Here is an 18172-nt window from a genome sequence, read left to right on the forward strand (position 1 = left end):
ATAAAGGTGCAGCAAGCATTATAATTCACATGCATTTTGTGGTTTTGCAAATAGAATATTTAACTAATTATGTAGAAAACAAATTTTCTTTTAAAACAGTAAATAAAAATTATTAGCATATGTATCAATTCAATTCATTAAATGTTCGTTAAGCACCTAATAGATTCAAGCATTGTGCTAAGAACTGATGCTCCAAAGATGGTTCCAAGCATTCATGCAGCTTACAATATAGTATTTGAAATTTTGTTATCAAAATGAAGAATTATATGACAGATTTTTAGGAAGATAACATTTCATTTTTTGTGTTTGGACAGCATATTTCTTTTTGTACCTACCTATAAGGAAGGGCTAAGGGCATGAGGACTACTTTTCTTCTTATTAAGGCATGTAGTGCTTATGTGATTTCAGAGTTCCTAATAAGGTGATTGGGAGCTTTGAATACATAAGGAGTCCATAAAGGTCACTTCTAAAATAGTTCTTTTGTACTCTTAATTAGGCACTGGATCTTTACTTGGAGATATAGAAAATATTTGGTATCTAAAGCAGATGTCAAGATGATTCATTTTTAATATGGATGGCATCTTATTATTCAATAGCAAACCCAGTGAAAATGCTTTCAAAAAAGCAAGTGGTACAGTCATATTAAAAATGCTCCAAATCACTATTGATCAGAAAAAGGCAAATTAAAATAACTCTGAAGTACCACCTTACACCTATCAGATTCGCCAATATAATTTTTTAAAAGGGAAAATGATGGATCTTAGAGGTGATGTAGGACAACTGGGACACTAAATTGTGAACTGATCCAATCATTCTGGAGAGCAGTTTGGAACTATGCCCAAAGGCCTACAAAACTGTGCATACCCTTTGATCCAGCAATACCACTGTTATGTCTATATCCCAGGGACATCCAAAAAAGGGAAAAAGACTTACTTGTACAAAAATATTTATAGCAACTCTTTTTATGGTGGCTTAAAAATTGAAATCAAAGGAATGTCCATCAATTGGGGAATGGCTAAACCAGCTGTGGCATATTATTGTAATGGAATATTTTCATGCTATAAGAAATGACAAGCAGGATGACTTCAGAAAAACCTGGAAAGACTTGTATGAACTGATGTATAGTGAAGCAAACAGAACCAGAAGAATGTTGAATACAGTAGAAGCAATATTGTTTGATTAAGGACTATGAATGATCTAGCTATTCTTGTCAATACAATCATTCATGATAATCCCAAAGGAAAGAACTGATATTGATTGAATACAGACTAAAGCATGCTATTTCTCAATTTCTTTTTTCTTTTATTTGAGTCTTCTTGTATATAATGACTAATATAGATATATTTTACATAATTGCACATGTAAAATCTGTATCTTATAGCTTACCATCTCAGGAAGAGGGGAGAAGAGGGAGGGTGGGATAGAATTTGGAACTCAAAATTTTAATAAAAATGTTTTAAAAAATTTAATCTAGTAAAGATATCATGTAAAAAAGTAAGTTGCTAGATTATTTGCTAATGAATTTCTTGTTAATACCAACTTTGCTCATGTTTGAAGGCAATTCTGACCATCCGTTTCCATAGGGCCTCATTTTACACCGATCAGATGTATATTTCTTTCTCTTTTCCTTAGGGAGATGCATTAACAAAGCCTGGGTATGTGATGGAGATATCGACTGTGAAGATCAGTCAGATGAGGATGATTGTGACAGTTTCTTGTGTGGACCACCAAAATACCCTTGTGCTAATGACACATCCATCTGCTTACAACCAGAGAAGCTTTGCAATGGGAGGAAAGATTGCCCTGATGGATCTGATGAAGGGGATCTCTGTGGTATTTTTTTGTTTTTTATTTTTTTTGTTTACTTTGTTTTTGCACATTATATTTTTCTTTGAAATCAAAGCCTTTTTGTTTAGCCACCTCTGCTTAATATAACATTATACTGTTTCTCTAAATCATTTCTTTGCAATGAAGCTTTTAGCACTGAAAGCTGACAACCCATATTTCACACATTCTGTTTCTGTAGAAGAAATTCTAAAATCATCAAAGATTTTAAGGAGAAAATGAGAAACTGTTAAATGGCATTCCAACGAATTAGTACCCTAATCATTTATGTTTCTTCAATGTGGAAAAAAATAATCAAAATCAAATTTATGATATGTGGCCAATGAATGCCCTAAAATAGGTGCTTGCATCTAGTTTTCATTGATTTATATAAGGATATCACTAATCTGACATCTTTTGATTCAAGCCATTTTTAAGAAAGACACATCATTGTATAAGCACTATTGTGTAAGGAAACAACCTGGAGAGTGAATCATTACTAATATTACCTAATTTTATATAATCCTTCTTAATTTTAAGCCAAATAGTGTCCTTACCTTATATTTTTCCTTCATTTTTCTATAGCTATTTTGAAGGATAATTTCAATTTGATGAATGTTGAACTTTTTAATCAATTTTATTTGGCTACTTCCTAATAATCAATAGGTCGAATGAGGGAAAAACATTTCTTTCTCTGTGGGTAGATCAGAAAATTTCTATGGAGATTTTTTAAAAATATGTTCTACAGATAATATTAAAGGTGGAATACAATACAGTAATAAAGAAGAGTTTGCAGAATGATAACCATAATGACTTGATAAAGCCTCGATGCTGTGAGAAGAAAATAGCTGTAGGGAGTAAGGAGGGTATATGATTGGGACCGAAGAGACAGCTGAATAGAAGCCTGAAGTTATCATGGATATTAATAACATTAATTGTTATTGAAATGTAATGACAGAATGCTAAGTGATATACAATAAGGCTGTTATTCTTTTTTTTTTTTTTTTTTAGTGAGGCAATTGGGGTTAAGTGACTTGCCCAGGGTCACACAGCTAGTAAGTGTTAAGTGTCTGAGGCCAGATTTGAACTCAGGTACTCCTGAATCCAGGGCCAGTGCTCTATCCACTGCACCACCTAGCTGCCCATGTTATTCTTTTAAAATTCATAAAATATCATCTCTTTTCTTCCAGAGAGCTCAAGGTACTATGAAAGATCTTTGAAACAATGAGCATAATTATTTCAGTTCCTTCATTCAAGTCTTAAAAAAATTTAGGCCCCAAAACAATAGCCCAGAGTTTGACCATATTTAATTATTTCTAGTTGCTCTTCCAACATAACATTTTTTTTCGTCTGTCACCTAAAGCAACTGTTTCTAAAGTAAACTTTTTCCTGTTTGCAGGTCAATTTAAGTCTTTATGTTAGGCAGTAAGAGCAGGTTTACAATTTTATAAAGAACAAGTCATATGGATTTCAAAATTATGTCATTTAAAGGGTAACAAAATTCCAGTAAAAAAGCCAGAGACTCGGTAAGAAAACAAGTGAAGAGAGTGGTAAGGTGAACAACAGACCATGCTGATGATTTCTGTTCTTCACTCACAGGCTGTGGAATGTTAAGGATACATTATGAAGGCAGGAATTTCATGTCATAGGAAGTGGATGATGGGACTGAGGATCGTTAGCTTGCAGAATAGATTATTTAAATAGAATAAGATAAATGTTTTCAAATATTTGAAAGGCTATCAAATTGAAGAGGAATTTGACTTGTTCTTTTTTTCTTTCCTTTTTTCTTGGGGTAGAGGGGGCAATGAGGGTTAACCGACTTGCCCAGGGTCACACAGCTAGTAAGTGTCAAGACTCTGAGGCTGGATTTGAACTCAGGTACTCCTGAATCCAGGGCTTGTGCTTCATCCACTGAGCCACCTAGTTGCCCCCTGACTTGTGCTTTTTGATCCCAAAGAGTAGAAATAAGGGTGGAGAGATGAGTAAGTTATAAGGAGACAAATTTAGAACTGATTTAAAGGAAAACTTTCTAATCTTTATATTTACCAAAAGTATGTAGTGATTGGCCAGCATGGCCAGATAATGTACACTCCCCACCCCTGGTGGGATTAATACTTATCAAGTACGTGGTAGTAAGTTATCCCTTTCAACTCTAAAATCTATGAAGGAGGGAATATTCCACCTGCCTCCTGAACCCATGGCTATGTCTATTCCAAAAGCAGTAACTTTGAGACCATTTTTCAAAAGGATCTGCTGAGAAAAAAAGAAATTTTCCTCTCTGTAGATATCCACAGGTCTGTCACTTCTTTCTTCATCTTTAGGATGAAAATTCTAATGTATTAAAAATAAAAATAGAGACAGACAAAATCCTAGGGAGCTTTGCAAAGCTGTGTTACAGTATGGAGTCACAGATCATGTAAGACAAATAGTTTATTAATGAAGACAAGAATAATTTTATCAATGGTGTGGTCTTAAATAATTTGGAGAGCAAAGAGAAATGAGTTAGAAGAACCCAGAAGAAGCTTGACATGCAAGCACACTGTCTAAAGGGTTAATATATGTATATGTATATATAAAGTAGGAACAGGATTTAGTAAGAGCTGTCAGGCTATAAAAAAGAGAAGCGACATATACTATGTAAATATTGGAATTTATTTGTTCAATTTGGGTTTTCAAAATAAAAATTCTTCTCTTGAAACTTATATCTTAATTCTGCAGATGATATCAAAAAGTGACACTGTCACTACTAAAGAAACATTCATGTTTGAAATGAGCTAAAAAAGCTTTGTAGCAATTTTATGTTGCCTGCTGGGCAGACTGACATTTCTTCACAGCAATTCTCATGGAAGAGAATGTCGATTGAGCTAAAATGGGGCAAATACTTTGAAATGACTGCTGTTTGGAAATGATGATGATTAGGGGCAAGCAAACATATTTGGTTGAACTAAGAAATGGACCTAATTTTTTCTTCTAAAATCAAAGCATACTTTGATTGAATACCTAAAGAAAATTGTTAATGTAGCCATTTTCCTTTACTTATTACCATTGACTCACATAAAAGCAGGAAATATAGAAAAATTTGTAAAAAAAAAAGTACCTTATATTTACAGCTAGACTTTGAAAAATTGAGAAAGCTGAAAAGATAAATATGGGATATTTTTTCTAATTAGTTGCAATCCTCAATTCAGTAATAAAATAACATTCTAGTATTTCTCAATACACAAAAACAAAACTGAATAAGAAATTCTGAGCAACTCCAAAAAAGTAAAAAACAAAAGAATAGAGAGGGGACAGGAGTGAGTGAGTGAGAGAGAGAAGGAAGAAAGTCTATAAGACTAAACAATGGTTTTGTCATATTACAATTTAAGCATCTAATGATGGATTATTGCTATGTGTGATGATTACTTTTCCCTAGTATAAAAATAATATCTTGGAATACACCTAATGGATAAATTGTTTTAGAATGTGCTTGTGGTGGCTTTCTGTACAGTCATATTAGCTATAGTATCAAAATCATGTTTTGTTGTTCAAGTAATGCAAAACAGAGGAGCAATTATTTTCAAAAACTGTGTTTAATCAACAACAACTGAATAAGCACTGGTGCAATACCTTGAAGTAGTAAATCATGGATCTCTACAACCAGTAAAGGACAGCCTCATTTACTTTCTCATATGCTGATTCTTCAGGATGCCAGCTATGTAAAGGCAGCAATTTAGATCCATTTTCATCCCTATAATGTTAAGGTTATATAACAGAGAGGTTCTTCTCAATATATTTTTTCTTCACAACCAAAATTAGGAAAATGATGGGCTTACTTTACTTCTGCAAGCTTTAACAATTCACCTTCCAAAGCCATATAGAGAGGTAAAACTTTTTATTGGTTCATTATTAGGGGACTCAGATTTTCTCCTCAAATTTCCCCTGACCTCCTTTACCCCATAAGCCAATAGGCTAATTCTCTGTATAACTTTATGATATCTCAGGTTCCAAATTATTTATCATAGAACTGGGCTTAATGGTTAGTGATTACAAGATGGAGATTGATTACCACCTTTATTATTTTTGTTTCTCCTGTCTTAAAGATGAATGTTCTCTGAATAATGGAGGCTGTAGCAACCACTGTTCTGTTGTTCCTGGGAGAGGAATTGTGTGTTCATGCCCATCAGGACTGCAGCTCAACCCTGATAATAAAACATGTGAAATTGTGGATTATTGTAGCAAACACCTTAAATGCAGTCAAGTATGTGAACAGCACAAGCATTCTGTCAAGTGCTCATGTTATGAAGGCTGGAAACTAAATATGGATGGTGAAAGTTGTACTAGTATTGGTAAGTAGATTTGTGTTTTTTTTAATTTTGTATATTGTTATTTTATTTAAGAGGTAAACCTGGCAAGTTACTTAACCTCTCATAGACTCAGTTTCCTTCTCTGTAAAAAATGAGGGGAGGGATGGCTTCAGTAGCCTCCAACATCCCTTGCAGCTTTAAATTATGATCCCATAATCCCAAATTTTATCACAACCACAGTTAGCAAAGCAAAAATAAATACCCCAAGAAATATGAGATAAATAATATTATTTATCTTTGTATCCCTATTATTTTAGCACAGTGCCTAGCACATAGTAGGCACTTAATAAATACAGGTTAACTGCTGACTGATAGACTTTAATTTTCCCTCCAGAATCAGATTCTAGAATCAATAGCACTGTTTCCTCCCTATTTCAATCCATTTTACTCTGCCAAGTGAATCATCTTTCTCAAATTTCACTTTTAGTATGTCAATCTCTTCATCAAAAATTCCCAATGGGTACACATTGCCTGAAAAATGAAAGCTAATGGGGGCAGCTAGGTGGCACAATGGATAGAGCACTGGCCCTGCATTCAGGAGGACCTGAGTTCAAATCTGACCTCAGACATTTGACATTTACTAGCTGTGTGACCCTGGGCAAGTCACTTAACGAATTGCTTCACACACACAAAAAAGCTAGTTTTACAGCCTGACAGTGAAGACCAACCATAATTTGTGTTCTCCCTTTTTGTCCAAACCTAATTCTCCTCCCTAATGTAGCACAAATAATCCTGGAAGGATGAGCTCCTCAAAATCTCATGGATATATGGAATTTATTTCATATTCAAAGCCTTTTGTTCACTGTATTCTTTCTATCTAAAACATATTCAAAATTTGACCATCCTACAAGGCACAATTTGTCCTTTCTTCCCCATGAAAATCTTTTTTTTTCCCATGACAATCTTCTATAACCATTACAACCTATATTTCCTTCTTCTCTCAATGTTCAAAATATTTGTTAGACATATTACTCATTTTGGTAGTTAATAATTTCATATCTTACATAAATCTTATTTAACACCTTGTCTCCAGAATGCAGGGATGTATTACTTGGGTGCAAAGGCCTTTATTTATTTATTTATTTATTTTGCATTGTCCCCATAGTGGCTGAGAAAGTTTGAATAAATGGTACATAAGCAATTACTTAAATATCACACAATATTAAATTATATTTATTAGTATTTTAAAACAAAAGTGGAGGGTGGAGCGAAGATGGCAGAGGAAAGACATTAAATGCACAGGGCTCCTGATACAATCACCCCGAAAATAGCAATAAAATAACCCTTGTGGCAGAAAACACACAAAAATACTGGCTGAGAGTTTTCTCTAGCTATTGATAGATTTCAGGGGGCCGTGATGGGCCACGAATAAAGCCTAACCCCGCAGTTGGGCCAACACCCCAGACACCCGCCCGAGGAATTTGCCCCAATGCCTCTAAATTGGCTGCAGCACAGGCGTCTTCTGGAAAGTGGTCAGGCTGAACAGCTGGCCTGAGGGAGTAAGTGCAGGGGTTACCAGTGGACTGGGGGGAAGGATTCGACTGTCCCACCCCAGCGGGCAACCAGGAAGAAATCCTGAGCGGCTGAAGACACAGGTGGGGGAGGGGAACAGGGGAGCAGGCTCATCGGAAACTGAGAACCACACCACAGAAAGCTTTTCTGATTGGTTGCTTAGTAAAGTAGGCCTGAGGTTATCCCTGGACCTGAGAAGAGGCCAGATGAGATTAAAGCCTGCCCCCCTCAACCCAAAACACCTGGGACCCTCTGAGGCTGAGAACAGGAGCAGAGCAGAGAAGCAGCCCCCCCTCCCCCCCCCCACACACACACACCTCACCCCGCAGTGGAGAGTTTAAAATCAAATTAAAGTGAGACCAGGCAGGCTGACAAGAAGCCCAACCATCCCCCAGGCCACACTGTAGTGTGAACAGTGTGTCCTGGAAGCAGAGCCACACTTTAAGAAGGAGTTAAAAGCCAAGAAATAGTAAGCCAGGATGAGTAGGCAGAGAAAGAAGAAGACCATCGAAAACTTCTTTGGGGGTAAGGTAGACCACAATACAACCTCAGAAGAAGAAGATAATGACAGGGTCAAAGCTCCAACATCCAAAGCTTCCAAGAAAAATATGAACTGGTTTCAGGCCATGGAAGCTCTCAAAAGGGACTTTGAAGAGAAAATAGGAGAAATAGAAAGAAGATGTAGAGAAAAGGAGAAAAGAATGGAAAGGGAAATGAGAGCGATTCAAGAGAGTCATGAGAAAAAAGTCAACAATTTGAAAAGCCAAATGGAAAAGGAGATTAAAAAACTGTCTGATGAAAATAACTGCCTAAGAATTAGGACTGAACAAATGGAATCTAGTGACCTTATAAGAAACCAAGAGACAGTAAAGCAAATCCAAATGAATGAAAAAATAGAGGGCAATGTGAAAATATCTCCTTGGAATAACAGCTGACCTAGAAAATAAATCTAGGAGAGAGAATTTGAAAAGCTTAGACACCATCCTCCAAGAGATTGTGAGGGAAAATTTCCCTGATATTCTAGAAGCAGAAGCTAAAATAGAAATTGAAAGAATCCACCGATCACCTCCTGAAAGAGATCCCAAAAGGAAAACCTCCAAGAACATTATAGCCAATTTCCAGAACTCCAAGGTCAAGGAGAAAATACTGTAAGCAGCTAGAAAAAAGGAATTCAAATACTGTGGAGCTCCAATAAGAATAAAGCAAGATCTAGCAGCTTCTACATTAAAGGACCAAAGGGCATGGAATATGATATTCCATAGGGCAAAGGAACTGGGACTTCAGCCAAAAATCACGTACCCAACAAAACTGTGTATAATCCTTCAGAGACAAAAATGGGATTTCAATGAGAAAGAGGTCTTTCAAGCATTTGTGATGAAAAGCCCTGAACTAAATAGAAAATTTGACTTTCAAATACAAGATCTTGGAGAAGCATAAAAAGGTAAACAGGAAAAAGACTTCATGACAAATATTAAAAGATCAAACTGTTACCATTCCTATATGGGAAAATAATACTTTGGAATCATAAGAACTATCTCAGCAATTCACAGAAGACAGGTCTGAACTGAATATGAAGGGATTATATCAGTAAAGCATTTATGTTTTGTTCTTTGTAGGGCAGACAGGGTGAGGTATCTTATGTCTGGGGCTGGATTTGGGCTTGGGGCCTCCTGGGTCCAGGGCTGGTGCTTTGTCCACTGTGCCACCTAACTAATCCATGATGACATCATTAAAATAGCGTTGAGGTGTAGGAGGAATAAACTGGGGGAGGGAGAAGGGGAGAGATGGTCTGGGGAGAGGTAGTTCATATGAAGGAAACAAGAAAAGAGCTTATGGAGGAGAGTAGAAAAGGGGGAAGGAGTTGGGGAGTGAGTGAACCTTAATATCATCAGAATTAGCTCAAAGGAGGGCTAACATACATACTCAGGTAGGTATAGCAATATATTTTTGCCCTGAGGAGGCGGGGCGAGAAAAGGGGAGGGGGAAAGAGGGGAAGGAGGAAAGGGCAGATTGGGAGAGAGAGCAGTAAAAAGCAAATCACTTTCAAGGAAGATGAAGATGTTCTTCATTACTGCACCAGTATGACATATTGAATTGCTTGATCTCATAGGGAGGGTTGAGGAGGGAGGGAGGAAGAACAATTTAGAATAAAGAATTAGCTCAGGGACCCTGATCGCATTGGAGTGGGCTCATGGAGGGGATAGCTTTCATACCCAATTGGAAGGAGCTATCTATTTAACCCTGCAGGAAAATAGGAGGGGAAGAAGATAAGGAAGGAAGGGTGAAAAAAGGGAGTGCAGAGTGAGGGAGAGGATAGTCAAAAGTAAAACAGTTCTGAGGAGGAATAGGTAAAAAGAAGAGAGAGTAAATGTCATGGGAAGGGAGTGGGATGGAGGGAAATAGTTATGATGATTGATTATAATGGCAAAATATATGGTACCTACTTTGCTGGACTTTTATCAAGAAAATTCTCTGTCAAGCTTAAGGTACAGTTTATGATGAACAGGGTACTATCAGAAAAACCTGGAAAGACCTACATGAGCTGAAGCAGAGTGAAATGTACTATATACAAAATAGCAGCAATAGTGGGGGATGATCTGCTGGGAAGCATGCGGTTATTTTCAGCAAGGCAATGATCCAATATAACCCAGAAGGACTTATGAAGATTGCAGCCCATCTGCAGAGACAGAACTGATAGTATCTGAAAACAGATGGAAACACATTTTAATTTTTATTTCTTTTCCTCTTTGACAATTCCTTAATATGAAGTTTGGGGTTTTTTTGACTGTTTTCTCTCAAAACTAGCTAATATGGGAATTTTTCCATGACTACTCATGTATAACTTATTTTGAATTGCTTGAGCTCTTGGGGGGGGGGGTGCGAGTGGAGGGGGGGGAAGAGAAGTTAGAACACAAAGTTTTTTAAAAAATTGATCTTAAAATTTTTTTTTACATATATTTTGGAAAATAAAATTCTATTCAAAAAAATTTTCTTTTAAATTGCCCTGAATTCATGGGATTTTTGCAACTTTTTCTCTAAGCTGTGTCTGTAAAGTGATACATTAGCCTACAGCCAGCTTTTCTTATCATCCAATTTCATTGTGCATCTGATTTTTTTTGTCTATAGAAAATTATTGCCACAGTATATTTTATTTATTCATTAAATTTTAGCCTTGTAAGTTATGGTGTTTTAAATAATGTTAACCAGATTTGAGGGATTTTAAAAGGTAGGGAATGAAGAATGCAAAATAGTTTATTGTTCAAACTGTCTTCTCTGGTCTAACCCTATATTGATGAGAGTTTCATGTTTTATACAATGCAGTGAATATAACTCAATTTTTATATTCAACTGAGGATTGATAAAAAACATTGAAAAAATAAAATAAAAAATTACCCTGACAATAAACCCGCTGTGGAGTATCTGTCAGGACTTGAACACCTCCAGAATATTTTTTTCAGAGAATAGTCACCAAACAGGTGAGGCCTATCAGATGGCTCTGATCAGATGGCCGCTGTGTATGAACACAGGGCTGTAATTATACCAAAGTGTCTTATTAAGAAAGAAAATGAAATTTTAGCTGGGCAGAACATGCATCCCAGGAGCATTCAAGATATTCTATTAGGATGCTTTTAAAATGTATTTTATGGGGAGCAGGTAGGTGGTACAAGGGATAAAGCCCCTGGCCCTGGATTCAGGAGGACCTGACTTCAAATGTGGCCTCAGACACTTGACACTTACTACCTGGGCAAGTCACTTAACCCCTATTGCCCCACCCCAAAGAAAATTATTTTGAGTTATTTTGTTAAATATATCCCAAGTACATGTAAAAAAATTAACTTCATTTAAATAAAATTTGAGTTCCAAATTATCTTTCCTACAATGGGCAGAGTCTTCTTCCACATGCCTGATGTCAATTATACATGTGAAATAATAAAAAAAACCATTTCCATATTAACCATGTTGCTAAAGAAAACACAACCAAAATAAAATAGAAGTAAAGAGAGTTTTTTTAAAAAAGTATGCTTCACTGTGCATTCAGAGTTCATCAGTCCTCTCTCTGGAAGTGGATAGCATTTTTCATAATAGGACCTTTGGAATTATCTTGGATAATTGTTGTACTCAGAGTAACTGTCCTTTGCGGTCATTATAGTTATAATATTGCTGTTATTGTGTACAATATTCTCCTGGTTCTGATGAAACCATCCTGCTTATCATTTTTTTTTAAGTTTTAGTGTATTTTTGTTAAATATTTCCTGGTTATATATTCATCTAGTTCAGGCATTGGACACATTTGGACTAAGTCATTTTAAGGTTTCTTACAGATCAAGCATTGAATGTTCTAAGGTTCCATCCTGCTCTAACATTTTATATTTTAAGATCCCTCCCAGCTCTAGTATGTCCTGGTCTGTTCCTGAGGTTTGTCACCCTTATGATCTTTTGTTTTTCTAATAAACATTTTTATTTTAAGTTTTAAGCTCCAAATTCTAGCCCTACTTCCCTCCCTCTCACCCCTCCCTGAAGTGGTAAGCAATCAGATATAGGTTTTACATATGCCATTATGTAAAACATTACCTTATTAGTCATTTTGTATAAGAAAGCTTGAATAAAAGAAAGTGAACAGTAAAAAAAAAACAAAAACAAAAGTTACTTTTGCTTTTCATTCTAGTCATGAAGCTTGAAATTTTGGAGGCATAAATTTGGAAGCTATTTACTTCACCTTTTTCTCACATAAGACCCTTTTATAGACTATTGGTATGAGAAGCTGAAACAATAAAATATATCAACAATTTGTCTTATTGATATTATATATTTCACTCATATACATATTCAAAATTGCATTTCTATAGACAAAATTTTGACCTCAGATACAATTTTGTCCATATGCCCAGACAGAATTTAGCGCTCTATATCTGATTTGTGGATAGAGATGCCAAAATGATTGAATTTCTTTGGAGTCATTTCACATTCTTGGGAATTAAAAACAACTTTAGCTTATTATTGAAATCATTCAACATTTAAAAATAAATGACCAATTGTTGGGAAAATCTCTTTAACGGATTCACCTTTTCTGTTCCTAGTTCCAAATGTAACAGGAAACAATATATCATTTTCCTGTTTCAAAGCAGCAATATTTCATATGTTATTTAGGTTTTATTTAAGAACAGCATCTTTAAAGGGATAAGCAATACTGTAAATTCATTTCCCAATAAACACAATGCTAACAATAATTATATAATCCACATATCACCTTCTGAACTTCATTGAGCATACTTCATATAACCAAAGATTTGACTAGTTTAATGATGTTATTAAAAAAATTAAATTTTGACAGGCACTAAAACACAAAAAAGTCTATATATACAGTACAGAAAGTCAACTGAATCATAAAAGAGATTCCTCTTTCCCTGGGTGATTTGAAGATATCTTAACTAACTAAACAAGAATGTAAAAAAACAGAAGTAAGAGGGGTTTTTTGTTGTTGTTAAAAGTGAAACTTAACCTTAATATCAAAGGAAAAAGTATATAAAAAATGTTATAATGTTCTTTTGTAATAACTAGATGACATTTCTTTATTATAACCAGATAATGTAATTATTGGTTTAATTCATCCATTTCTCTATACTCCCTTTTATTTCAAGGGAGAGAAACAGACCTGTTATAGTGAGCTCTGAGTGAGGAAATGTCTCTGTTCATGTACATGAGCAGCTGTTCTGCCTCTTACAGATTTAGATAGTTGGTTTGGTGCACTTAGATTAAATGACAGCCAATATATATTAGAATATGTGTCCTATACAACAAGTATCTTTTATCTCTGTAGTCATTTCCTGAAACTTTTCCTGATGAGAAAAACCTTTAAAATAATTTAATATAAATATAAGAGATATATATGTATATATATATATATATATATGTATGCATGTATTTAGGGACAAAGCCAATTGAATTTGTAAATTTTTTTGTTTCTCTTGCTCATTTTCATTTTTTAAATTTATTTTTTTAATAAAATTATATTGCAAATGTTTGTTTTTGTTTCTCAATATATACTAGAGAAGCATAAATAAAATAAACAGAAATGGGGAGAGGAGTTCAACAAAACTTTCCAAACCTGATTTTCTTTTTACTCTTTTATTCTTGTCCTTCAGCATATCTTCCAAATTTTTCAGCTCTCACTGAAAGGTACAATCTCTTGTTTTATTTGCTTTACCTCTACTGATCACTCTTAGTATTTTTTGGAAGAAAAGCAACAAATATTTATTTTATGCCTCAAATTAAATAATCACTTTTTCATTTCCTCCCTTTTCTCTATTTACCTCACTCTTCTTTCTACATTTTTTCTCCATTTATTGCGATCATCCCCCCCCCCATTAAAGTCCCTTTGGGCTAATTTCTGACCCATCATTCCAGTTAATAACTCACTTATATTGCTACTTAAATTTATGAATTGTTCTCTGTACAATAGCTTAATAATTTAGGCCATCCCCACATTATTATCTTCACTTTACAGATGAAGAAATTCAATCTTTGAGAAGTTAAGTGAAGTGATATGCTCATGATAACACAGTGATCAAATGCTGGAATCAGGATTCATAGCTATACCTCCCCTTACTCCAAGTCCTGTGTTCTTTCTGAACCCCCAGTACCTTTCACTGAAACTGTTCTTTCTCTTTCTTTCTTTCTTTCTTTCTTTCTTTCTTTCTTTCTTTCTTTCTTTCTTTCTTTCTTTCTTTCTTTCTTTCTTTCTTTCTTTCTTTCTTTCTTTCTTTCTTTCTTTCTTTCTTTCTTTCGCAGGGCAATGGGGGTTAAGTGACTTGCCCAGGGTCACACAGCTAGTTAAGTGTCAAGTGTCTGAGGCTGGATTTGAACTCAGGTCCTGCTGAATCCAAGGCCAGTGCTTTATCCACTGCACCACCCAGCTGGGCCATAACAATACCTTTTTTTAAAAATTAAATACCATACTAAATGAGAATTTTCATATACAATGTAAAGACCAGAAGACTGTGAATATCTTTATGTGGACTTGTTTAAATAATACTGTATTTTCCTGGTTCTCTATTGAACTTGTTTTCTTTAGTTTTGTTTCATCCAGACCATCTGTGATTTCTATTCCCCAAGAAGCTCTTTTATTTGCACTTCTCCTCCCCATAACTTCTTTCTCTCACTCTTTGTTTCTTTATCTCTTTTCTTATCTACTTTTTCTTAACATTCAATTGTTCTGATTCTATTCAGAGATTAATAGAATAAGTACAGTGCAACATAATACTGGCCTGGCAGGTAGAATTCAGGAAGAAATTTAAAAGGGTGATAACCACAATAGTCTCTTGGAAATATTGAGGCAGTCATCAGACCCCATGGTATATGGCTTGACAGACATCTAAAGAGGTCATCTTGTCCATTACTTTTTGTTTAATGTGGCTCATATTTGGTCATAAACAAATCATAGAATTTTACATCTTACAAGGATCTCAGAGATTATTTAGTCTAACATCTTTTATTTTATATATGGGGAAACTGAGACCAAGAAAGTTTAAATGAGTTGTAGCCAGTTATTTTTATTGTCATGCAGTAGTGGATCATAGCACAATGATATTGTCCATGGGGCTTTCTTGGCAAAGATATTAGATTGGTTTGACATTTTTCCTTCTCCAGTGAATTAATGCAAATACATTTAGTGACTTACAAGGGTCATATAGCCAGTAAGTATCTAAGGGTAGATTTGAACTCAGGTCTTCCTGACTATATCCACTACATCCAAAGTATTGCGTAGGTTCTAAAGATATGAAGTGTGAGAATTGGATTTGCACCCCCTGCTGGAGAGATACCATAGGAAAGCTCCACCATGAGGAGAAGGTGTCTGAGGGCAAGCCATGTGGCTTGGAAGGTCAGTTCCTTGGCGTCAGGAAGTGACATTTGCTTGTGGGTACTGTCAATCAAAGCTACCAGCCAATTAGCTTAGAGTTGTGTGTAGGTGGGCAGGATGTTTCCAGTTTTTACAGGAGGCTTGTGGAACAAAGAAGCAGCAAGGTTCTCTTTTTAGCCAGGGACCTCTGGTGGAGTGGAGCTCAGACACTGGCTTCTTTAAATAGATAGATGAAGCCATCTAGGCCTCTTTCTCTCTCCTCACCAAATGCTTATGCTCCTTAATAAATGCTTAAAAATCTAAACTCTTGCTAAAGCTTCTAATTTATTGGCGGCCACTCATTAGATTTTAGACAGTATAGCTAGAATTTTAGCCACCTTATGCACAGCAACTATTCAGATGAAAGAGAAAAATAAAACAAACCTAACTTTAAGGGATTTATATTCTACTTAGGAATGAGGATTGTAAAATGTAAGCATTGGGCAGATAAACAAATACAAGATAATAAAGAGCCAGACATAGAGCCTAATTTCCAATTTAAGGGTCTTTTTCAAAAATTAATGATGCTTTTTAATACTTCCTTTTTCAAAGTTCTGAAGGGATAGAGAAAGTAAATGATATATTAAACTAGAGTAGCATTGGCCTCCTTAGCACTTAAATACTCAAACAGAAAATAAATTAGAAATATCATAATATCTATTATGAAAAATATGGAATAGTTAACATTGGAAGTATGGAGAAACATGAATATAATGTACTATTTATTCTTATTGATGATGATGATGATGATAACCTGTGGTACTTTGTATAGAAATAACTTTTTGGATACAATGCCAAGGTACTCTGGGGAAAGTTTGGAGGAATCTTTTCCTCAGCAAGATATCTCATCTATTGTTTTCATATTCTGTTTAATAAAGTCATTAAGAAAATATATATAGGGACAGCTAGGTGGTGCAGTGGATAGAGCACTGGCCCTGGATTCAGGAGTACCTGAGTTCAAATCCGGCCTCAGACACTTAACACTTACAAGCTGTGTGACCATGGGCAAGTCACTTAACCCCAATTGCCTCATTAAAAAAAAAAAAAAGAAAAAAAGAAAAAAAAAGAAAACATATAAAAATAGAAAATATTTAGGATGGTTAATTGTAAATAGAGAAAATGAGTACTAGGTCTTCCATACAGAATAGAGTCACAGAACAATCAATCAATTGATGGATATGCTACATTTTCACCAGATTCCCAAAGGGATACTTCAGACACACATACACACACACACATCGCTGTATTAGAGATGCATAAGAGGATACTGAATGTTTAAGGGTCATTCCCAGGGTCATGTAGATGATATATGTAAGAAATAGTACTTGAATCTAGATTTCTTTGATCCTCAGATTGTGACCTTTTATATGTTCATTAATCTTAATATACTTTTCTGCCCTTAAAGTGGAGTTAATCATTTCATCAGATTATAGAATCTTAAAATAAGAAGAGACTTGGACAGGCCACTTTGATGCAATATTAAAGAATTTGTGAATGTATATGAGTTTTAACCATTAAAAAGTTAATCATGCATCATAAAATCAAAATTAATAGATATGGATTAAGTTCCAATCAGTACCACAATCCCTCATAGTTGACAACACTACAACTCTGACTGATCTTTGCTCAGGGCCAATGGAATTTTGCTTCCTTAATTATTTTGCCTTTAGAATTTACCTTCATTATTTGCCTTTAAAAAAGACTTGGAACCCCCTCAGACTGAATTTTCTCTTAGAAGATAAAAAAATCTTAGTAGTTGCCTATCTCTTAGACACAGCTGTGCATAACAATTTTAAGCATTTTGAACTCCCCCACAGTGGGGGTTGGGGGGAGAATGTGATTTTACTCTCCTTAAGACATCAATCACAACAAAATGATCATCTTCATTATAAAGTTTCATTAAGGAGCTCTTGATAGTACACCTTCCTAAAAAACTTATGAGAAGGGCAGTGCTCCTCAATAGGAAGATGGTGTAGCTCTCCCCTTATGCATACGTACATACATATATGTGTATGTGTATGCATATGCATATGTATGTAAATGGTAGCTACATCATATATATTTGTGTATATGTATAGATATGCATACATATCTATACACATATACACATGTATGATTTCCCCAATTACATGTTAAATCAATTTTTAACATTTGGTTTATTTTAAAGTTTTGAGTTCCAAATTTTTCCCTTCCTGTCCCCCTCCTTTTTCCCCTGCCCCAAGATAGTAAGCAATCAAATATAGGTTATACATGTATAATCATGTAATAAATTTCCATGTTACTCATTTTGTACAAGAATACTCAAATTTATTTTTTAAATGAATGGAAATAAAGTGAAAATAGCATGCTTCAATCTGTATTCAGACAGTATCAATTCTTTCTCATGAGGCAGATAGTATGCTTCATCATTTGTCCTTTAGGGTTGTCTTGGATCATTGTATTGCTGAGAATAGCTAGGTCATTTATTGTTCTTCATTTCTGTGTACAACACTCTCCTGGTTCTGCTCACTTCACTCTGCATTAGTTCATATAAATCTTTCCAGGTTTTTCTGAAATCATCCTACTTATTATTTCTTATAGCACAGTAATATTC

The 18172-nt window shown here is 35.0% G+C and overlaps 1 protein-coding gene across 1 annotated transcript in view; it reads left to right on the forward strand.

The window, feature by feature from the left end:
* Positions 1-18172, forward strand: part of LRP1B (LDL receptor related protein 1B) — a 2279180-nt gene that overhangs the window by 1408812 nt on the left and 852196 nt on the right. The window contains 2 exon segments of the mRNA XM_043994810.1: positions 1633-1833; positions 5907-6152. Of these exon segments, the coding sequence (XP_043850745.1) occupies positions 1633-1833; positions 5907-6152 (447 nt within the window).

Source organism: Dromiciops gliroides, chromosome 3 (genome assembly GCF_019393635.1).
Source record: "Dromiciops gliroides isolate mDroGli1 chromosome 3, mDroGli1.pri, whole genome shotgun sequence".
Taxonomy (NCBI): Eukaryota; Metazoa; Chordata; class Mammalia; order Microbiotheria; family Microbiotheriidae; genus Dromiciops; species Dromiciops gliroides.